The sequence below is a fragment of the Tenrec ecaudatus genome, chromosome 2, assembly GCF_050624435.1.
Source record: "Tenrec ecaudatus isolate mTenEca1 chromosome 2, mTenEca1.hap1, whole genome shotgun sequence".
NCBI classification, from domain to species: Eukaryota; Metazoa; Chordata; class Mammalia; order Afrosoricida; family Tenrecidae; genus Tenrec; species Tenrec ecaudatus.
In genome coordinates this window covers 191,948,066-191,972,755 of record NC_134531.1, presented here as the reverse complement: position 1 = coordinate 191,972,755, position 24,690 = coordinate 191,948,066, and the positions used below count along the sequence as shown (strand labels likewise).

Here is a 24,690-nt window from a genome sequence, read left to right as displayed (position 1 = left end):
GCTATTACTTTTAAAAAGATGAATGTTCTTCATTAACAGCCACATCATAGTTACCACCGAAGTATCTGATTATAGTCAACATACTAAAATGCCTACAGAACAATAAATCTGAAGGTCAAAGGAAAATGATAAATTCACAGGACAAAAACATGTTCAAAGCTTATGAAAAAGTTCAATGGTTTAGTCTGCTGATATGTTATATACCCCAAAACAGAGGTTAATTAGCTGATCACAAAGCAAATTAATACAGCAGCCAACTTTATTAACAACAATCATTGGTAGAAAATATAGAAAAGGTATATTAAGCTGCAGCACCATAAATATAAATCAAACAAAAAAAATCTAAAAACATGTGGCTAAAATATAGAGAGGAAGAAATATTTCAACGCAGTACCATTTATATAGCTATGCCAGGGCAGGTACTCTGTTATATTCTACTGAATATATATATACGAATTCCTCACAACAACCTTAACAAGTAAAAAGTCATCCCAATAAAATCCAATGACTTCAGAGAAGGCAAAAAAAGGAAAACTAGTGAAATATTGGCTTCCTAGGAAAAGTGCAATTCGATATAGTTTTAAAAGAGAAATGGGAAGAAGAAAAATAAGCTCAACAGCAATTTAAAAAAATTCGCTAGTTTACTTGGTTTCCAAAGTATTAGGGCTACAATAAAGTAAAACCATGCAAATTCAATAAGAAAAATGTTATATAATCAGACTTATCAGTTTATGTACCTTGTGTACATTTAACACTTTCATAGCAGACAAATAAAACATTAAGTAATTATAACCAAGGTGATTAAGTTTGACAAGTTGGTTTTCTTATATAAAATTCCCCATAAAATTAATTCCCTTAGAACATCCTACTGCAACCTACTGCAAAGAGAATAATCTATATATTTCTTCCCCAAAAAGTAGAAAAGTAAGACCCAGAACAAAAGCATACTCAAAGTGGAGTAGAGACCCAATGCCCATCGGTAGACAATTGGACATCCCCTCACAGAGGGGTCACAGGGAAGAGATGAGCCAGTCAGGGTGCAGTATAGCACTGATGAAACATACAACTTTCCTCTAATTCTTTGGTGCTTCCTTCCCCCCACTATCATGACCTCAATTCTACCTCACAAATCGGATTAGACCAAAGCATGCACACTGCTACAGAAAAGGGCCCACAACACAGGGAATCCAGGATAGATAAACCTCTCAAGCCAACAAGTAGAGATGCCAGGAGGATTAGGGGAGGGTGGGGGGAGAAAGGGGGAACTGATCACAAGGATCAATCTAGAACCCCATTCCAGGGGGTGAAATAACGAAAAAGTGTGTGAGGGGAGAGAGACAGTGATGTAAGATATGGCAGTAATAATCTATAACTCATCAAGGATTCTTGAGGGAGCTGGGCGGCAGGGGAGAGGGAAGAAATGGGGAACTGATATAAGGGGTTCAAATGGGAAGAGAATGCTTTGAAAATTATGATGGCAGCATATGTGCAAATGTGCTTGACACACTTGATGAATGTATGAATTATGATAGATGTAACAGTCCTCCAATACAAGTATTTTTTAAAGTAGAAAAAGCCTACACTTCCTTCAGGATGACATACATAAGTAAGAAAGAAGAGAGCATATATAAACTGATTTTCAGATCAAAACTGACATAAAGGACAATATTTATTTTCAAAACACCTTTATTCATAATAAGAAAACAGCCAAAATATCAAGCAAATGTTGATGGCAATTTGTCTTGTAAATTGCTATTTCAAAATGTATAGCCAAAGCACAATAAGAACCCTACCTTAGCAAATAATTCTCACATAAACTCGACTACTTACTTATGATACACCAGGCACTCTATAACACAAAGAGTCATTATTTTAAAACTAACAAGAGTAGAAGTCATTAATTAGATCAAGATTAGGACCCCTAGACAGAACATTTAAAGGTAAAGAGGTGGTAGGGAGAGTATTGTGGAATAAGGACCCAGAATCTTCCAAAGAATGAATGAATAATACAAAATAAACTAAGAATACTGGAAAACTAAGCAAAGTAAGCAGGAACTAAGCCTGGAAGAGGATGGAAGTCTCCTTTAGAACATGGTCAATACCCTCCTGGCCTCATTAATTGGGAGAAAGACATACTAAATCTATAAATGTTGGAACACACACACACAGTATTACATGCCGTTGAGTCAGTTCTGGCTCATCGTGATCCATGCACCACACACAGACCGGCACCATCATCTCAGTGATGCTCATGTTGGAGTCCATTGTGGTAGCCACATGGCAATCCATCTTGTCAAGCCCCTTCTTTCTTTACCAAGAATGATGCGTTTTCCAAAGTCTGGTCTCTCCTTATTATATTTCCAAAGTACATGAGACAAAGTTTCATGATTTCTGCCTCGAAGGAGCACTCTAGCCATAATTCTCCCAAAAGAGATTTGTTCTGCTTGCAGTTCAATATTCTTCACCAACACTATAATTCAAAGTTATCCATTCTTCTTCAATCTACTTTATTCGATGACCACTTTCACATGCAGTATGAGGCAACTGAAAATGTCATGGTCATCTGTGCTCCAATGTTCATCACGGAATAGTTCACAATCACAAGTTGGAAACAATCCAAATTCTCATCAACGGACAAAAGGATCAAAAACTGTGGTACAATGGAGTACAACGCATCCCTAAAAAAGCAGTGGTGAATGTATGAAGCACATCACTGCATGGGAAAAAGTGGAAGAAATAAAAAAAGTAAGCCAAGCACAAAAGGACAAGTACATGAGTCCACTCAGGTAAGCTTAAAAAATGCAAAAGGGACATAGAAGAAAAGCTACTATAAGCATACAATCCTGGGGTGAGGTCCAGGTACTATGGCAGGGACCAAACCCAATCCAGGGATACATATGGCAGCCAACTAGATAGGAGGGGGGTGGAATATGGGGAGCAGGGGAAAAGGGTACTAATTTACCCAAGAGGAGGGTTTGTTTATATTTCCACAGGAGAGGGAGAGAGGGACTGGGCTTCAACCTGGTATGCCAAGACATGGCCGGTCCCAATCCCAACCACATGGACACACTCCCTGACCCCAAAGAAGCACTTCAGAGAAGAGCACTGAAGCTACAGCTCAGGGAGAAGGGCACATCTGCGGAAACAAAAGGGAAGGAAAGAGAGTGGATCACATCCTGGCCCACCAAGCCCCAAGGATGATAGTCCTGCTCAGAGTAGCCAATGCACAGAGAGGACCATAGGGCAGACCTCACCATGAGACACAGACACAATGACCCTCACTGACACATAGGGCTACAGGGGACAACACTGGAGACACAGGGCAAGAATTATGGCCTATCTGACCCCATCACACTGGGGTGAAACACTAATAGAATGCAACAGAGCAGTAAAGAGAGCAAGGCAATGAGGTCCCCAGGGAATACAAAAAATAGACTGTGGGGCCAGGGCATGGTGCCCCATCAGACTCACCTGGAAAACACTCCTAAAGGTCAACAAACAGACCTGGAATTATTAATAGGCTTTTCTTTTTTGTCACCACCCCTACTCTTAGCTCTTTCAGGATACTGTGGGCATGTTCTTCCTTCTGGACAGTTATAAAGGGGAGGGTTAGCTGCTATGGAAAATAAAGTTATAAGAAGGCATCTTGGGATAACGCGCCTGCTGGTCAATTCAGACTCATAGTGACCCTACAGGGCACAGCAGAAACCCACAGGGTTTTCCAAGATGGTAATCTTTATGAAAACAGATGGCTACATCTGGTGTTCTGCAAGACAGAAATACACATCAAAAAATCCAGCTAAAGATAAAAGACATGATGGTACTCGCTGGGAAGAACTTTTCCTAACAAGATTTTCAGAATTAGCCACTTAAAATTTTATTTATCTATATATCACATCTATGTATATGACACAGTGGCTACAACAATGGGCTCAGACATAGGAACAATTATGAGAATGACACAGGATCGGGCAGTGTTTCCTTCTGTTGTGATTAAGGTCACTATGGGTCGTAACAGACTTGAAGGTACCTAACAACAACATCCTGTATTTGATAAAAATAAATGGCTTTAAAACAATTTTTAAAAAATGCGTTGTATTCTTAAATCTGAAATATTTAGCTTAGGTAAGAAAACAATAAACATGCTGATTCCAACAATATGAACATTGCACTACAATTCTGGATGTTTACACACTGCTATCAATAATTTGTGCAAACTACTAAGGGGAAGTGATTGTACTATTATTACATCTTTTCTGTGTTTTCAAAATAAAATTACGGAGGGGAAAAATTATACTGTTACAAAGGAGCCCTGGTGGCTGTTTGATACGTGTTGGACTGATAACAGCCAGGCCAGAGGTTCAAAGACACCAGCCACTTGTTGGGAGAAAAATGGGTCTATCTGCTAATATAAAGATTTACAGTCTCAGAAATCCACTATAGGTCACTAATAGTTGAAATCTACTCTATGGTAGTATGTTTTGCTTATTTTGTTTTATTGTATCTTTCAGAGTTACAAATGTGGTCACAGGTTTCACTGTGGTGAGGAAAGACATCACTGACAGGAGTCAGTTAACATTTCCTATGGTCAACTGGATAGCATCAATGATGAGACTGGTGGTCCCATAAGGAATTTACTATGAAGAGAACAGGAAAAAAAGAACACGAGGAATACTGGACCATAGCTAGTAAGAGCATTAATTATGCTTCCCTGAACTAGGTTGACTACAGCCTGCCACAAACCACAAGGAAAACAAAATTGAATCATGAATACAAAGAGAAAATGGAAAAATAGTAATTGATATAAAACTACTAATTAAAATAGATCCATATTCTCCTGTTTTTGTCATACCGAGGAGCTATGTGAACTATTCCTTTCTGGGCAGCTCTCTTAAAATTTATAGTTCTAAGCTTTCGGAGTCAATGAAAACATGAGATTTGCCTGACAGTGATGGTTTTTGTAGTAACCACATTCTGACTCAGAAAGACAAGCTATACAGGAATTCTCAAATATCCTTTTGTTCACTAAAAGGGTTTTTCTTTCCCCATTCAAGGCTAATTCCTTCACCTGTGATGTGAATCACCAACCACGAATTCCCTTCTCAGAAATCATGTTATGATCCCATCTTTCATCCCATATTACCCGTCTTCAACCTCTCCCTATCTCCCAGACTCTTCTCACCAATTGCATGATCATTCTGACTTAACAAAAATCCTTTTGAACCCCACAATGTCTTCATCTGTAATATTCCCATTTCTCCAGCTGTTCGTGTCTTAATCCATCTTTTGCTACAATACCAACAAAAAAAGGTCATCATGACTGCTGCCATTTCTCATCTCTGATGGACCATTTTAATTGATTGATCACCATCAGCATTCAACCAAAGGGATGAATCTCCCCCATTGCACCCTGCCCCCCAAAAAGGGAACAAACTCACCACCATCAAGTCAATGCCAACTCATAGCAACTGCCCCTGTGGGTTTCAGAGACTAACTTTTATGAGAGTAGACAAGACCTCTCTCTCTCTCTCTCTCTCCCCCCATCCCCCCCGGGAGTGGCTGGTGGTTTCAAACTGCTGACCATGAGGTTAGTAGCTCAATAGGTAACTCACCACACCACTAGATACTAAATTCTCTGTTTTTTCTTTTCCATTGCTATCTGATTTTTCTGTATATCTTTTCCAAGTTCAGTCTTCTGCAAGCAGACATTTAACAGTTGCTTTCTCAACACTACCTTTTTTCCCATTATTCTCTATTTTGCCCCAAGGTCATCTCCCTCTGTGCCATACTCATGGTGGCAATTAATATCAACAAGCAAATGGCACTTCCAAGTTATAGATGTTCTAGTGCTACCCCAGAAAATGGCAACACTATTCAACTAGTGAAACTAAAAATACAGGTGCTATTCCAAACCATTACAAGATTAGATAGATTTTGTCTCCTTAAAGATTGTTTATTCTCAGAAACCACACATCCTGATTTCTTATTTCATCTGTCTCCCCCATAAGTCCCCTTTTCCAATCTACTTTCTACACTGCAGCCTAAGTAAACTTTCCCGAATCATGTATCAAATCACATCCCCTCTGCTCATAACAATTTAATATCCCATTGTTCTTATAATAAAATACATTTGAAATGAACTCTATTAAAATCCTCACTGTCATCAAGTCAACCCTGACTTATAGTAACCCTACAGAACAGGGTAGAAGTGCCCCTGTGATATTCTGAGATTTCAACTCTACATAGGAGTAGAAAGGCTCATCTTTTTCTCGTGGAGTGACTGGTGGTTTTGAACTGACTTTGCAGTTAGCAGTCGAACTGGGGAATCCATTACACAACCACGGCTCCTTGAAATTTGTAAAGCATTCCATAATGTGGACCATATCTGCTCCCCATGGTTCATGGTGTCTCACTATCCTTCTGTGGGCTGCAAGTCTCATGGTCAGACCACATTCTATTTTCTGTTTCTGGAGTCATTTTCTCCCTCCTTTTTAAAGCTAACTCCCAACTCACACTCTCTCAAGTTTCAAATTAAGGATAAGTAAGGAACCGTCATCAACAATCCTTTCCCAAAGGCCAGGCTAGGTGCCCCAGTGATGTACACTCACTGCATACAGCTATTTTTCCTTGGACACACTATTTACCTGTTTGTGAATTGGTGTACTATCTTTTCCCTGAACTAGACAATGAAGGGAAACAGAACTTAATTTCCAATGAAAGGAAACAGAACTGATAGTTATGCCCAATTATAAATGTTAGTACCTAGTAGAGTATTAAGCCTATGTAGTGTACTAAGGATGTTCTGAATAAGTGGCATGGACCCTTATTAGTGTGTATCAAGAGTGTAAGAATCAAGTATCCTGCAGTAGTATTAGACTAGAAAAGGGGGTAACAGTCCAAAAGGGCCACAAAGGATAAGGCACCAACTCTTTCAGAGATCAAGCAGCATAAACCATTAAGGTTTTTAAGCATCACAATATCTAATTATCAAAATTGGAAAGAAAAAAAACCCCATATAAACTCATTCAACTGATAGTAATACATGCGCATATGAAATAAAGTTATCCTCAATGTATTTGCTATAATAAAATGAGATTAGAAACAGTCATCAACATGGGGTCTGGTTATAAAAAGTATAAAACCCAAACACATTTGCCTTTGAGTCAATTTCAACTCAACATATTTAAAAAGTGATAAAATAGGAAGCTGTGAAAAATAAAAGGCATTTTCAATGAACTGACATGAGAAACTTTTTAAGAAGTGATGAAAGCAGTTGCATAACAGTATATATAACTGGTTACATTTGTGTGAAAGTAATCAGGGACAGGTGGTTCAGATTACTAGAGAGGGAGCTTCAAACGTTTGTGGCAAAGTTTTATTATCCCTCAAACTTTTTGAAAGTCCTTATGTATTTGACTTTATAGAAAGACAAAGTCACTCAGTTAAGCCAAGAAACCTGCAATATTAATTTGCTAAAATGCTGGCTTCTCACTGCCGGCTCAGAGTGACCCCTGTGGATTCTGGAGACTGTAGCTGACTATAGGAGGAGAGAGTCTAGGCTTTCTCCGGCACAGCCACTGTCTTTTGAACGGGCAGCCAAGTAGATTGCTATCCGAAGTGTTGCTGTAACCCCATACCACCAGAGCTCCAAAGTGTTGGCTTAATGCAAGGTAATCACAGTAAGTTGATTTAGGAAAAGAATGTGACATACCACAGGCATATAATGTAAAAATCATACATCAATTAATTAATGTGAAGTTAAATTGCTGAGTATGACTCATGTATCTAGAATATTTGTAACTCCCAACAGATGAATGGGTAAGATCATGAAAAAAAATGTGTAGAAGACTCTTAACTCGGGTGTTGATCAGTTTTTCCGTTATGCTACCTTTAAGAATGAGCCAGCTCCAAGCATGGAGAAGGAATCCTACCTCCAAATGGAAAGAAGAGTCACCAACAGAATGCATTTGAGATCCCTGTGGGAAAGGTGGAAGCATCAGAGGCTGCGGCACTGAGGCCAAAACAAGGCAGAGGCCCAGGGACCATGGGACTGAAGCTGAGGACCAGTGACTGGAGACATGCCTGCCAGCATAGCTTGGAAGAGGTGCCGTGGGCTAAAGAACTAAGTGTATCCTTAACATTTTGTAACCTGTTAGCTTATCTAATAAACCTCTATAATGATGGGTGGAAAAAAAACAAAACGACAAAGTTTGGGAAAATGCACTGATAACAAAAGAGTTACCTATTTGAAAGAAAGGTGGATAATGATCAGAAGAGAACAAAATACCTAATCTGATTGGGGACACACACACATTATTTTAAAATTGGGGGGGGGTGGTCTCAAGGCCATTTTGTGGCATGAGTTATACATTGGGCTGCTAATCAAAATGTCACTGGTTAAAAGGCATCAGCCTCTCCAGGGGTGACAGATAAGGCTATCTACTGGGTAAAGATTTAAGTCTTGGAAATCCATTCAGAGCAGCTAAGAATTGAAACCAACTCAATCGCTATGAGTTAAGATTGAATTTCAGATTCCACTTTTACACCACTGTTAAGGGACCCGAGATTCCAAAAAAATAATTAAATGAGAAACAAACTGCAGTCATTAAAGGGGAAAAATCTAAACCAAGACCTTCAAATTAAAAATAACTGATAAGCACTGTTGAATAATTTCAGGTTTAAAATTATTAAAAATTATATTAATCAGAAGATCTAAATAGAACCAAAATTGTAGTACAAAGTTATTCTGGACTATGTAAACAGCAAACCCAATTTTTCTGGAAATCTACAGCTAAATAACTGATATTTTTTTTGTTACAGTGACTTATTGAGAAAAAGAACCACTCACAAAAACCTATAATTAAAAAAATAGGTTACAACTAAAATTAACAAATATTATGCTATATGTAGTATGCTACAGTAATGCAACTGAAAATTTACAATCCAATACTATCTTTTTACCTTTCATTTTTGAGTGTGTGTTAATCAATGGATCAGAACAAATTCTGCAGGGCCACCATGGGCGTCTCTTGAATTTTGCCCAGATGAGATCTCCAACTTCATACTTCAGTGGTGCTGGCTTTTTCTTGGGTTGACACTAAACAGACAAAATAAGGACATATCAATGACAATCAAAACCCTTTGAAACAATGCATCACACCCTATTTCCCTCTGCAAAAGAAATGCCTTAAAAAAAATCAGAGTGAAAAGGAATACAAAAAAAAGAAAAAAAAAATCAGAGTGAAAACTCCGAACTACAAAAATTCCTAACTTATCTTTCTTGTACATAGTAGTAGTCCTGTATACAGTAAAAGCTCTGTTTCCATTCATGTTACATGAAGACTAAACTTTTTCCCCGAGGCAAGGGTACAACGAGATCAATGGCAAGGAGGGCATGGCTGGTGGGGTTCAATCAAGGCCAGCGTAGCCGAGAGGAATTACTGAGAGCTGAATGAAGGGTGAACAAGACAGTGGAACAAGAAGAAAGTAAAAGAAAATAAAGGACTAGGAGGCAAAGGACATTTACAAAGGTCTAAATACAGGCATGCACATATGTAAATATATTTATATATAACAATAGGGAAATAGATCTATATCCATATATTTATAGGTTTAGTATTAAGGTAGCAGATGGACATCAGGCCTATACTCAAGTACTCCCTCAAATGTAAGAACACTTTGTTCTAACAATCTGGTATTCTGTGATGCTCACCTTCTCAACACAATTGTTGAAGACAAAATGGGTGCATAAGCAAATGTAGTGATGCAACCTGACGGTGCCCAGCTATTAAAAGATATAGTGTCTGGGGACTTAACGGCTTGGAGTTAAGCAAGCAGCCATGTATCAGGAAAGCAACAAAGCCCGGGTGCCTGTGTGATCACAAGGTGTCGACAGGTTTAGGTATCAGACATCAAAAGACCCAAAGCCCATCTGTAGACAAGCGGACATCCTCTCACAGAAAGGTCATAAGGAAAGGACAAGTCAGCCAGAGTGCAATATAGCACCTATGAAACATGTAACATTCCTCTAGTACTTTAATACTTTCTCCCCACCACCCATCATGACCTCAGTGCAACCTCACAAACCCAGCTTAAGAGCTCTCAACACACAGAATCCAGGATAGATAATCTCCACCCAGGAACAGTAATGGGAGTAGCGATACCATGAGGGTAAGGGAAAAGTAGGGGTGCGGGGGGGAGAAGGGGAAAAAAGGGAGAACTGATCTTGGGAGCGGGAAGATGACAACAGAAATGTGGGTGAAGGGAGACAGTGGATGGTGTAAGATATAAGAACAATAATAATTTATCAAGGGTTAAGAGGGGGCCTGATATTAAGGGCTCAAATAGAAAAAGTATTTTGAAAATGATGGTGGTAGTATATATACAAATATTCTTAATACAATTGATGTATGGATCGTCATAAGAGCCATTAGGAGCCCCCAATAAAACTATATAGTTTTAATAATGATGTATAAATTACCAAGGGCACATGAGGGAGGGGGGAAAAGGGACGGAGGGGAAAAAAAAAAAGAGGACCTGATGCAAGGGGCTTAAGTGGAGAGCAAATGCCTTGAGAATGATTGGGGCAGGGGATGTATGGATGTGCTTTATACAATTGATGTATGTATATGTATGGATGGTGATAAGAGTTGTATGAGTCCCTAATAAAATGTAAAAAAATCCCCCAATACAATAGCACCTCGCCCTGCTAAGCAGCCATTGCAGGATACCCATCTTCCTGACATGATCACTGAAGACAGCCGTGTGTGTAAGCAAATGTGGTGAAGAAAGCTGATGGTGGTCGGCTATCAAAAAAAGATATAGCGTCTGGGGTCTTAAAGGCTTGAAGGCAAATAAGCGGCCATCTAGCTCAGAAGCAACAAAGCCCACAGAGAAGAAGCACACGGCCTAAGCGAATACAAGGTGTTGAATGGACCATGTAGCAGATACAAAGGAACAAAAACAATCATTGTGTGATCACCTTCCTCACATAATGGCTGAAGACGAAAGTGTGCATAAGCAAGTGTGGTGAAGAAGGCGGATGGTGCCCGGCTACTGAGAGATATAGCGTCTGGGGACTTAAAGGCTTGAAAGCAAACAAGCTGCCATCTAGCCCAGAAGCAACCGAGCCCACACGGAAGCAGCACACCAACATAGGTGACCATGAAGGACAGAGGAGACCAGGTCTCCAACATCAAAGGTGGGGTGGTGGTGAGAATCACATCACCGTGAAAGAGGGGGAGTGCATGATGGGGACCCAATGCCCACCTGTAGACAGCTGGACACCCCTTCCAGAGGGGTAGTGAGGAGGAGATGGGCCACTCAGGGTTCAGTGTAGCAACAATGAAACTCAAAACCTTCCTCTAGTTCCTGAACGCTTCCTCCCTCCCAATCATCAAGACCCCAATCCTACCTTGCCTTGCGGACCTGGTTATACCAGAGGATGTACAGCGGTGCAGTGGGGATCTGGAGGCACAGGGAATCTAGGACAGACGAACCCCTCAACACCAGCGGTGGGAGTGGCAACACCAGGAGAGAAGGGCATGTAGAAAGGGAGAACCGATCTCGGAGATCTATGTGTAACCTCCTCTCTGGGAGATTGGCAAGGGGGAGGCGGGTGAGGGGAGACGCCGGGGAGTGTAAGATAAGATATAATAATTATTTATAAACTATCAAGGGACCAGGGGTGGGATTGGGGAGGGAGGGGGGTGGGGGGAAAAAAAGGGAAACCGAGCTGATTCCAGGAACCCAAGTGGAAGGTGAATTATGAGAGTGACGAGTGCAACGAATGTATAAGGGTGCTTTGCTCAATTGATGTATGTACAGATTGTGATAAGAGCCTTATGAGCCCCAATAAAAAGATTAAAAAAATAAATAAAATAAAATGTAAAAAAAGAGGAGAAAAAAATTATTAGGGCAAAGACTGTGCAGATGTGCTCTATACAATTGATGTATGTATATGTATGAATTGTGATAAGAATTGTATGAGTCCCAATAAATTGCTTTAAAAAAAGAAAGTGGGAGAACAAAGAAAAAAAACTATATAGTTTTAAAAGATCAAATTTTTCAAAACTGAAAATTAAGCCCTTTTATTTATGTAGAGCCAGAGAATTAAATCATGCATAAACCTGAATCATCCCAAGGAAAAGATATCATTGCCCTAGTCCTTGAACAACATCAAGAATAAAGAAAATTATACAGGAATTAACAATTGTCACATGCAGTATTCTCTTGCATGCACTAATTCTACATTCTTCTTGGTAGGACTTATATTTCTAGTGGGAGCGCAGAGTGGAGACCCAAAGTCCATCTGGAAATAACTGGACATCCCCTTACCGAAGGGTCACAAGGAAGAAACGAGCCAGTCAGGGTGAGGTGTAGCACTGATGAAACATACAACTTTCCTCTCGTTTTTTTTAATACTTCCTTTCCCCATCTCCACCCTCCCCCACTATCACGACCTCAATTCTACCTTAAAAATCTGGCTAGACCAGAATACATACACTGGTACGTAGAAGAGCTCGCAACACGGGGAATACGGGAGAGATAGACCCCACAGGTCCAATAACGAGACTAGAGATACCAGGAGTGGAAAGCAAAGGTGAGGGGGAGAAAGGGGGAACCGGTCACAATGATCTACATATAATCCCCTTCCCAGGGAGACGGACAAGGTTAAAGTGGTTGAAGGGAGACAGCAGTCATAAGGCATGAAAAAATATTACATATTATAAAGGGTTCATGAGGGAGGGAGAGTGGGGTGGGGAATGGGGTGCCTGATTTGAGGGCTCAAGTATAAAGAAAATGTTTTGAAAATGATGTTGGCAATATATATACAAGTGTACTTGATACGAGTTGTATGAGCCCCTAATAAATTGTTTTTTTAAAAACACAGTCCATACATATACATACATCAATTGTATAAAGCACATCTGTACATTCTTTGCCCTAATCATTCTTTTTTTTTCTCTTTTCTTTTTTTACATTTTATTAGGGACTCATACAACTCTTATCACAATCCATACATATACATACATCAATTGTATAAAGCACATCCATACATTCCCTGCCCCAATCATTCTCAAAGCATTTGCTCTCCACTGAAGCCCTTTGCATCAGGTCCTCCTTTTTTTTCCCCCCTCCCTCCTCCTTCATGTGCCCTTGGTAATTTATACATCGTTATTTTGTCATATCTTGCCCTATCCGGAGTGCTTTTTAAAAGGCAGATATTTCTATTAGTTACAGAGCAATAATAGCTCTAATATAACAAAACTGAAAGTCATATATATAATTGTCTAACAGTAAATATATATTTTCCGTAAGACAGACAAGATGCATCCAGGACAATCCACGCAGCTCATGGAAGGAACCCCACTCACATACAACATAATACAAAAAGTATTAAAAGGTTGTAGAAAATAGACTGAGGAGAGAATGGATTTTTCCCACAACTTCTTGAACCCCACTCATACGAATGGAGGTGCTTGGAATTATAAATGCAGTGATGTCAGCGGCAACTTTCCTCCAAAACTAACATTCCTGATTGACTTGTCATAAAAGATGCCTCCATCTCATCTCAAAACTCCTATCCAAGTCTTAGGGTCCACATTCAACAAACAGTACAATCTACTGCTCACTTGGTGGGCCACAAATGAACGTCAAGTATGCTGAGACTCCCTCCATTGTCTGGACAATCAAAATAAACAAAAAGAAACAGCAACCTCTTCCTCATTTACACGTTTGTTTTTGCTAGGTGCCTGCAGACCAATTTTCATACATAGCAACTCATGTGTTACAAAGTTGAGACTGTCCAATAGGGTTTTCTTAGCTATAAAGTTTACAGGAGCCAACGAGTTGGTAACTTTCCTGTTAATAGCTCAGCACCTAACCCTTGCACTACTAGGGCTTACCTGAGGAGGTATGTGTATTTTTGTTTTCTGTGTTATGTATTTTTTTAAAAAGGGCATGGTAGAGTTCCACATAGTCCCAATTTTTCCTCCTTAATACCTGTGGTAGTTACGTAGCCTGTTGTCAATTTGAGACTTAAGAATGAAGGGATAGTTTAGCCTATTAGATCTCAGTTCGATGACATCATTTGGAGGTGCTAAATAGCTCATTGGAGGCAGAGTATAAGCTCACTCACTCCCTGTAAGACTTTGCAGTGACAAGATCCATGAAGCTAAGTTAGTGCTCTGAGCTGGAGGACCCACATAAAGACCCCTGCCAGCGCTGAGATGCTTACACTGCCACTGGATCCACAAGACTTGTTTATTAGTGTTAGGAAGCAAAGATGCTACTTAGAAGACTAAGGTGCTCCTGGCCCAGGAAATAGTATTTTAAATCACCTTATCTGCATGTGAAACTGGACATGAATGAGGAAGACTGCAGTACAGTTAAGGCATGTGCTACCAAAAGAGACCAGTCTCTCAAAAGTCTATGTTTGGTAAAGTATGAAGTATGTAGAGACACTGAAAAAAAAAAAATAACCCTTCAAGGAGATGGATTGTACCAGTGGGCTCAAACATAGCAATTACAAGAATGGAGCAGGGCACCAGGAAGTGTTTCATTTTGTCAGATGTAGGAAAGCTATGAGCTGGAATAGGCTTGAGGGCATCTAACAATAACAGAGATGATCTCCATTGTTATTAAAATGGAGAAGCAGGTTGGGGGAAGAATGATCTCAAATTTGGCTTTGAGTAAGAAAGAAAGCCCTATTTTACATCCTATTGAAAATGTCAAGAAGACCAAGGCCACTATATATATGATTCTGGAGTTCTGGGAAGATTGAGGCTGGAGATAAAAGCTTGGGCCTTTTTAGGAAGCTGATATCAAGAGTATAAACTTTTAAACAGAGGGCTAGCTAAGGGGTGGGGCATAGAAATATGTAGATTCTTTAGAAACTCTACAGGAATTATTCATTTTCTTCGTATTTTCTATAAATTTTTTTTTAAATCACTGACACCAAGTGGATTCTAATTCCTATCAACTCCAGAGGACTCTATATAACTGGCCCTTTTGGTTTCCCAGACTATAACACTTTATGGTTTATAATCAGGAAAGATGTGTTTGGGTTGTATCCTCTCATCATACTTATTCAATATGTATGCAGAGCAAATCATCAGCGAAGCAGGCTTATATGAAGAATGTGGTATCAGAATTAGAGAAAGGTTTATTAACAACCTGTGATATGTGTATAACATAACCTTGCTGACAGTGAGGAGGAACTGAGGCACTTGCTGTAGATCAAGGAATGTAGCCTTCAGTACCGATTTTTGACACAATATAAAGAAAACCAAAATCCCCACTGGATCAATAGCTAACATGATAAATGGGGTAAAGGCTGAAGGCATGAAGGATTTTCTTTTGCTTGGATCCACAGCAATGCTCATGAAAGGTGCAGTCAAGAGAACAAACAACGTGTTGCAACGGGTCAATCTACTGCCAAAGACCTCTAGAGTACTGAAACCAAGATGTTAATGGGAGGAATAAGATATACCTGACACAAGCCACGGTATTTTATATCACCTCATATGCATGTGACAGCTAGACAATGAAATAGGAAGATGGAGAATTCATGTATTTGAATTATGGGGTTGACAAAGAATACTGAAGTATGCTGGACTGCCAAAGTAACAAACAAATCTGCTTGGAAGAAGTCCAGCCAGAGTGCTCCTTAGAGAGAGGATGGCAAGGCTTTGTCTTACATTAATTAAGGTGACCAGATTTTAACACTGGTAAAGCAGGACACCATTGACACCGGGGCAGGGTGGGGGTGGGGGAGATGTTCTTGATTAAAAATTTGGTCTATATGGAGCAACAAAAATTTTCATACAATGCAAAATAGCACTGTAATATATTTTTAAAATTTCAACACAAGTACAATTTACAAATATAATACATTAAAAATTATAGTATTTTATTCTTTGGCATATTTCTCATTTGAGTGAAATTTTTAGTAGATTGTTGTCATTGTTTAAAGGGTCATGAAAATTTTCACAAGAATTTGTTAAATTATATTTCACACATAAAATGGCTTTCAAAGTCTAAACACTTAATTGTGATTTTTCTAATGTCCACACTTTATTTGCCACAGAAAAAAACGAGTTCAGTCGCAGCATTAGTTCCGGGTAAGGACAGCGCGTATTCCACAAGTTTTAGTGCATTATTCTATGGAACATGGTTTGTTTCAAAATGACATATTTCTAACCATTTGTTTTGGATTGTGATTTTAGCTGATGCCCAAGGTTTAACCTTTTCCTTATCAATATATTTTTAAAATAATGATACCTCATTAAAAAGATCATTTTCAGAAATATTACTATATGGAAAATTTTGAGTAATATAATCAAATGATTTCGGGGCATCATTTCAATAAAGTTCTTGTTTTAATGTAACCCAATGAAAATGTTCAATATCACTGTACTGTACCGTCCGCTCTTCTAAATAATTTATGCAGTTATTATAGAACTTTTTAACGTGATTCACGGTATCTGCACGACTTATTGTACCTTGTTCTTCTAGGTGGCTTATACTATTACGGATAGCTAACGGAAGAAAATTATTTTCTAAACACTCTTGACACTGAAATTTTAAATTATTAACTTCATTTGCTACTTTGATTATCAAAATTTTGTCACCTTCATTAAGTTTTATAGCATTTTGAAAAAGAGCTGCTTGATTGTGTACAAACTCTAGCCCAATTTTTTAAGGTTTTTTTTTTTCCAAAAAAAATCTTCTAAAATTCTAGGACATTTATCCCGTGATAGAAAGTAGGATTTCAAAGGATCATATATTTTCAAAATTCTATCAACAGTTGGCAAAAGAGCTAACCAGTGCGTTTTACTGTATCCAAGTACTTTCTGATATTCGACTTCTACAGTTTCACAAAATTCTTTAAGCATTTCAATGTGCACAGGGTATATATAGAAATAATAATATATTTTAATAACAATATTATATTATAAATTATTATATACATATTGCTTAAATACACAGCAAGTAGGTACATAATTACATGAACATATTTTATTAGTTTATAAATTAAATTGATTTGATTGTTATAAAGTAACTATATATTTTAAAGTATTTTAATTTTAATCCTATATTTCTTTCTAAATAAAAACAATACTAATTGGTATTATTTTTTTCTCTGAATTTGCCGTAACGTAAGTCACGTCACTTTCAAGGCTGGCGTTAGACTTTTTGTCGCCACTATAAAATATAAATAATATGAGTACTGTCTGCTAAATTCAAGAAAATTTATATATTTATTAAATAAATCAATAAATTCCTTACCTAAATTATCTGAATAGCTGATTTGTTGACATCACTTGTTTAACTAGCACTAACACGCAGTACAATGTCTATCGTCTGAGAGAATTACAAAGTGCTTTCATCGTTACCAATGCCAAAAATTGCCATTGTTCATTAAGTCCAAACAATGATGGTCGAAATCTAACTGGTCAACAATGTGAACTTTGAAAATCAGTTCTCCACAATAAATAATTATTTGTTATTATTAAAGTTTAACATTATAAAATTAACAAAAATAATATAAAACTCATATCCAGACGAAATAGTCACATGGCAGCCAAAAACCGTACATTCCTTCCCTAGCTTGTCCTGCATTCTTTCCAAAAATTGGAGCTTTTTTAAAACGACGCAGGATGCAGGACAAATTTTTTTAAATTGGCACTGTCAAGTCAAAAGCGGGACATCTGGTTACCTGATCTTACATACTTAGGGCACGTTGTCAGCAGAGACCAGTCACTGGAGAAGGACATGATGCTTGGGAAAGTGCTGGGCCCTCCGGACAAGGTGGATTGACACAGTGGACTCCAACCTAAGCACAAGTGTGAGGATGGCGCAGGACTGGGCAGTGTTTGTCTCACAGTTGTGCATAGAGTTGCTAAGAGTGAGAACCAACTCAATGGACCATAACAACCAAAGCAGAAGCAATGTGGTAATGCCCCCTTGATGTGGTACTCTTAATTCCTAGGGTTCCATCCGAGGAAAACAATCCAAAGGGAGGGAAGATTAAAGGCTATACACAATTTTGTTACATCTTTAAACACAGTAACACAAGTGAAAGGAAAAAAATAACTGGAAGATAGTTAAGCAAAATTAAAACAGTCATTAACAATTATAACGGGAAGCCAGAAAAATGTTAGGATGGCGGGGTGGGGGGGATATTGATGCTATCACTCCATTCAAAAAAATAAAATGTATCTAAGAAAAGCATGCAAAGTTTCACTGTTAGGGATAAAACTATAGGGGCATTTTTTTTCATTTCTTAAACTTTAATTAGGAACACAGACACACACACATCCATCACCTCTTTTCTAAAATACTCTTCTTTTGTCCTGGCCACTTCAAGAGGCTTTAACTCTTGGCTGGGCCAAAGTACCTTCCAACTACACCCTATGCCATCCTATAGGCTCACCATGCCATGTCAACAGTTTATGTTTATCTACCACACCAGTCTCTAAATTTCATAGGGGCAAAGTGATACAAAAAGTTCATTTTTATGTCTCTAGTACTTGAAAAAAATATGTGTTTGATACTCATGTTCTTTGGGGGAATAACACCCCGCCCCCCAAAAAAGGAAGCCATGTATTTAAATATTTTCACAAAACAATATCACCTTCAAATTACACTCACTACGTATGTAAAACCTGCAATTCCATTCTTAGAAACATTTTTCAAAAGCATCTGTTTGGATGGCTGACAGCCCCTCCCTCTTTTTTTTCTAGTCCCCTCTTCTACATCATCGAATCACAGTTCCTCAATCCCCTTTCATATGGTCTCTGTTTCGAATGGCAGAGACCAAGACCTGAGGCACCAGAGGCTTGGACACAAGAGACCATGGGTCAGACCAAAGGGGCAAGGCAATCATGAGACAGAAGGAACAGAAAAGCCAAGGGACCATGTGGATGAGAGGCTAAGAACTGGAGAGACTGCTGCTGCCTGAGGAGGGTGTTGCTGTGGAACAATGATGTATTCCTTACTGCTTACTGATCTTGACTATGAACTTCTCCAACTCCCCAAATTGGACATTTGGTCTGTGAGTTCTGTGTGGACATTGCAACAAATTATTGAATCCAATTTAAAGGTTGAGTGCAATGGGAATAACAGGTGGTGTCAAAATAGATACAGAGAGATGCATGGTGGAGGCACGCCTGACCTGCCTTGTAGCAACAGTGAAGCTATAAGCAGAACTCAAAAAATATAGAGTAATTGATGCACACAAAGAAGTTGGATGTTTGAAAGGATTAACAAAGATTAACAACACTGATAAATCTAAAACAGGAAAAGATGATGGAAATATCATGAAAATGCAATGGGTGACATCAAAAAAGAACCAACTGAGAGAATGATGAGGGCAACAAATATATACGTTTGCTTTACATAATTGATGTATGTATGGATTGTGATAAGAGTTGTATGAGCCCCAATAAAATGATTTTTAAAAAAAGAACCAACTGAAATGCAAAAGGTAACAACACAATCCTATGAAGAACTATTCTCAAACAAAATTTGGAAACGTAGAAATGTGCAACTGTCCATAAACACACTACCTATGCTAATACACACTGTTGTATACAAACACTGAAGGCACCCATAATAAAAGAAAATGATCTATTCATTAAAAACTCCCAACAAAAAGGTCCAAATCCAGATGGCTTCAGTGGGGGATCTTATTAAACATTCTAAGAATTAAAAAAAAATTTTTTTTAATCAATCCCAGTTTTCGAAGTATAATACAACATTAAAAGAACAAACAATGTAATAAACCAAGTAAATAAAACAAAAGGGGAAACTACATAATCATATTAATTGAAACAAAAAAAGGTATTTGGGCCTATTTAGGGCCCAGGAGGTGGCACATCGATTGGTGCACTGCTGTGTCCACCTGCTCTTCTGCTCCATGCCAGCTGTCCCCATTCTGTCCACTAACATGGTATATGGAGGCTCCTTGGTCACACAGCTGGCCACCACGGAGATCCAAGAGATCAATGACAAGGTAAAGCCCCAGGTGGAAGAGAAGAAAACAAGGAATCACCAGGATGTTAAGGCTGTGAAGTTCAAGAGTTATGTGGCTGCTGGGACAGATTACTTTATCAGGTCCATGTGGGCAATGACAACTTCCTGCACCTGCGAGTATTTAGTCTCCTGCACTAGAACAAGTACCAGACCAACAAGGCCGAGCATAACAAGCTCGGCTGCAAAGGGCCCGTGTAACCAGCACATGGAAACTGTTCTGTCATCTGTGAGGGAACCTGGGAGCAGAAAGTACACATCTCCACATTGTGTCACTTGTGTCTCTATTCCTAAAATTGTGTCCACCCAAATGAATCAGTGCTAATTAATAAACCTAATTAAAGTTAGTTCCAGAGAAAGCTAAGAATTATCTTGAAATATTTTAAAAAGTCATTAAAAAAGTATTTGGTAAAATCCAATACCAATTCTTGATTAAAAACAAAACAATAGAAATAAAAGAGCAATCCTTTACCATAATAAAGATCATACACAAAAAAACAACAGCCAACATGTCACTCATGGGCAGAAACAAAGCATTCCCTTTGCTAATAGGAACTTTGTCACCACTCTTTTTCAACATTGTCCAACACACAGAAATCAAAGGCATCCAAAATGATAAAGAAGTTAACCTCTATTTGAAGATGATATAGTTTTATACTTGGGAAACTCAAATACACGACAAGAAAATTGTTGGAACTTCAACCTGGCAGGGTACAAGATCAACATTAAAAAAAAAAATCAATCAACTCCCCCACCCAACCCCACCAAGGGTCCTAGCAGCTCAGGAGGTGGGCAGAGAGGCAGCAGCCAGGCAATCCAGCCTGGAGAAAGTTCTCCGTGGCCCGATGTCCGCAGGCATGTGGTTACCGCCCTTCCCACAGCCAAGATGCCCAAAAGGAAGGTCAGCTCAGTCAAAAGGGTGGTGGAGAAGGAGCCCAAAAGGAGATCAGCAATGTTGTCAGGAAACCTGCACCTGCAAAAGTAGAGACAAAGCCTCAAAAGGCAAATCAATCTTCAAGCAAAAAACTACAAGCAAAAGAGAAAAGGAGGAGTAAGGGAAAATAGGTTGAAGTAGCTAACCAAGAAACTTAAGGAAAATTTACCTGCCAAAAACAGAGAAACGAAAAACAAGGAGAGTCCAGCCTATGATGAACAGCAGGAAAAAAAGACTCCAAGTCTGATTAATGTTTTCCTATCATGTCTTATTAGTGGGCCCTGTTACCTCCCTTCTTTTACAATCCAGGAATATTTTTAACAACTATTTTGTAAATGCAAGTTTTTTAGTAGCTCTAGAAACATTTTTTAAGGAGGAAATCCCATTTCAACCCATTTTTAATTTTTAAGAGGTGAAATCATTTACTGGTTGTTGATGAAATACTTAGGAATAAATCTAATCAGAGAAACAAAAGACCTACAAAGAAATCTATAAACTACATTACTACAGACAAACAAAAGAGGCCTACATAAATATAAGAATATACCAGGTTCATAGGAAAAATTAACAATGGTGACAATGTCACTACTACTCAAAGCCCACTCCCAACCACCCAAGAATAAAAAACAATAACTCACTGATGTCAAGTCAAACTACCCCCTTTGAGTTTCCAAGGCTGTAATCTTTACTGTAATCTTTACTGGAGCAGAAAGCCTCATTCTTCTCCCACAAAGTGACTAATGGGTTCAACCACTATGCCACCAGTGCTTCATCTTTTTTCCCCAAAATCAATGCCATTGAGTCAATGCCAACTCACAGTGACCCTATAGGCCACGGTAGGAATGAATGCCCCTGTGGGTTTCCAAGATTGGAACGGTTTTAAAGGGGGAGAAACCCGTCTTTCTCCTGCAGAGGGCCTGGTGACTTCAATCTGCTGGCCTTCTAGTTAGCCGCCCAATGTGTATCCACTACACCACCAAAGTGACTTAAAAAGAGAATGCAATTCTGATCTACATTCCCGCCTCATTCTTTAAAAAGATATAAAAACTAATTACCAACTTTATATAAAAAGGAAAGAGACCCAAGATAAGCAAAGCAACACTTAAGAAGGGCAAAGTAAGAAGCCTCTTGCTGAGCGATCTGAAAGCCTATTTACACAGCTGCTGTTCATACTGTTGTTAAGTGCCCTGGAGTGGGTAGAGACCCAAATTGATCCTATGTAAAACAGAACAAAACACTGCCTGGTCCTGTGCCATCCTCATAATTGTTCCTACGCTTGAGCCCATTATTGCAGCCACAGTGTCAATTTATTACACAGCTACAATAGTCCACAAACAGTCTTGCACTGGTACAATGAGAGATACATAGAACAATGAAATAGAACAGAGAGCCCAGGAATAACACCCACAGAGACGGCTAATTTTTTTTTTACAAAGGACCAAAACACCTATATGGGGTAGAGATAGTCTCCTCAAAAAAAATATCCATCTATCTATCTATCTATCTATCTATCTATCTATCTATCTATCTATCTATCTATCTATCGTTGCCACTAAATCAATTCTAACTAATAATGACCTTTGAGACAGAATAAAACTACCCCTCTGGGTTTCCAAGACTACAACTTTTTGTGGGAATATCAAGCCTCACCTTTCTCCTGTGGAGTGGCTGGTGATTGTGAACTGTTGACCTTGGCAGTTAGCAGCAAAATGCATAACTCACTATGCCACAAAATTGTCTCTTGAAATAATGATGCTGGCAAAATCAGATTCCCATTTAAGAAAAATTAATCAGCACCCATACCTCACTTTACTTTAAAAAAAATGAACTCAATATGGATTCAAGACCTAATTATAAACCTCAGAACCATAGAACTAGCTAACGAAAAGATAGGGACATACTTAGGAAGCCTAATGGATTAATTTTACACTATCAAATATAATGAAAAACATGCACACAACAGAAGACAGAATAGGTGACTGGGACCTCGTAAAATGAGACTAGGGACTAATCTCTAAAATCTAATGAAAATTTCAACACCTCAACAAGAAAAAGATGAACAACCCAATTAAAAACATGCAGATTCCCCCACCCCCATTATCATGACCCCAGTTCTATCTAACAAATCTGACTAGACCAGAGCATGAACACTGGTACAGAAAAGCGCTCTCAATACACGGAATCCCGACAGAGAAACCCCTCAGGACCAATAAAGAGAGTACCAATACCATGAGGGTAGGGGGATGGTGGGGGGAGAAAGGGGGAACCGATCTCAGTGATCGGTGTACAATGCCCCCAGAGGAACAACAGAAACATGGGTGAAGTGAGACAGCAGACGGTGTAACATATGAAAATAATAATATATAATTTAACAAGGGTTCACCAGGGTGAGAGGGTGGGAGAGGGAAGGGAAAAAAGAGTAACTGATACCAAGGGCTCAAGTAGAAAGAATATGTTTTGGAAATGATAATGGAAACATATGTACAAATGTGCTCGATATAACCAATGTGTGGATTGTTACAAGAGCTGTAAGAACCCCCAATAAAATGGCATTAAAAAAATTGTTTAAGTGCAAAGGCACATTTACGAAAGAAGACATTCAAGTGGCCAACAAGCATGAAGAAATGCTCATGATCACTACGCTAGTCATTGAGTATCAGGAAAAACAAATGAGGGGATACCACATCCTCCTAGAAGTGACAGCAAAATTTTTTTTAAAAAGCAAAAAATAAGCAACGGTGGAGTGGGTGAGAAGAGACTGAAACTCTAAAGCGCTCCTAGTGGAACTGTAAAATGGCACAGCCATTATGGAAAGTGGTGTCGAGCTTCCTCAAGTAATCGGGGACAGAAATAACATGTGGCGCAGAAATCCAACTACTTGATATATGTCCTATAGCAATAAGACACGTAGTACAAGAGATATAGACACACACGTTCATCACAGCACTATTCACAAAAGCCCCCCCAAAACCCCAACAATGCCCATTGGTGGAACAAAGGATAAACAAACTTTGTTACATATACACAGTGAAATACAATACATCCATACATGAATGACAATGAAACTGTGAAACAACTCATGGCATGGATGAATCTGGAGGACAAATGTTGGATGGAATTAGTCAATCACAAAAGGTCAAATGTTGTATGAGGTCACTGTTATTTTTTTTTTATTAAGAAAAAGTTTTCATACCAAAAGGGAAAGACTTTATTTCAGGGGGGGAGGGGAGGGGAGGGAAAGATGAGAGCTGAGTCAATGCCCAAATCATAAAAACCCCATAGGGCAGGGTAAAATTGTCCCCAGGGAAGGAGGGGTAAGAAAAAGAAATGTCCCCGTGGGTTTCTGAGATTGTTAGCATAAGTAGAAGAGAGCCCTTTCTCTCTCAGAGCAGCTGGTAGTTTCAAATTCCTGGCCTTGCAGATCACAGCCCAATCCATAACCACAATTCCACCAGGGCTCCATGGCTAGAGGATAAACAGGTGTTAACCAGGGCGAATGGGAAGATAATACAAGAGGTGGTGGGAAAATGGGAATGGAGGGACAAGGCAAACCATTGGTAGCTTCACGAAGTAGCTGAATGCCAAAATGATTATCTGACATATAAATGCCCACACTTGATTCACACTAAAAATACACTACAGAGCAGTGGTTCTCAACCTTCCTAAGGCCGCGACCCTTTAATACAGTCCCTCATGTGCTGGTGACCCCCAACCATAAC

General features: G+C 38.9%; 1 protein-coding gene across 5 annotated transcripts in view; it reads right to left on the bottom strand.

Annotated features, from left to right (window-relative positions):
• Positions 1–24,690, bottom strand: part of NSD1 (nuclear receptor binding SET domain protein 1) — a 151,946-nt gene that overhangs the window by 75,812 nt on the left and 51,444 nt on the right. For all 5 annotated transcript variants that reach the window (XM_075542013.1, XM_075542015.1, XM_075542016.1 and 2 more), the window contains one exon: positions 8,962–9,097. In XM_075542013.1, coding sequence (XP_075398128.1) covers positions 8,962–9,097 — 136 coding nt within the window. The remainder of the gene's footprint in view (positions 1–8,961; positions 9,098–24,690) is intronic.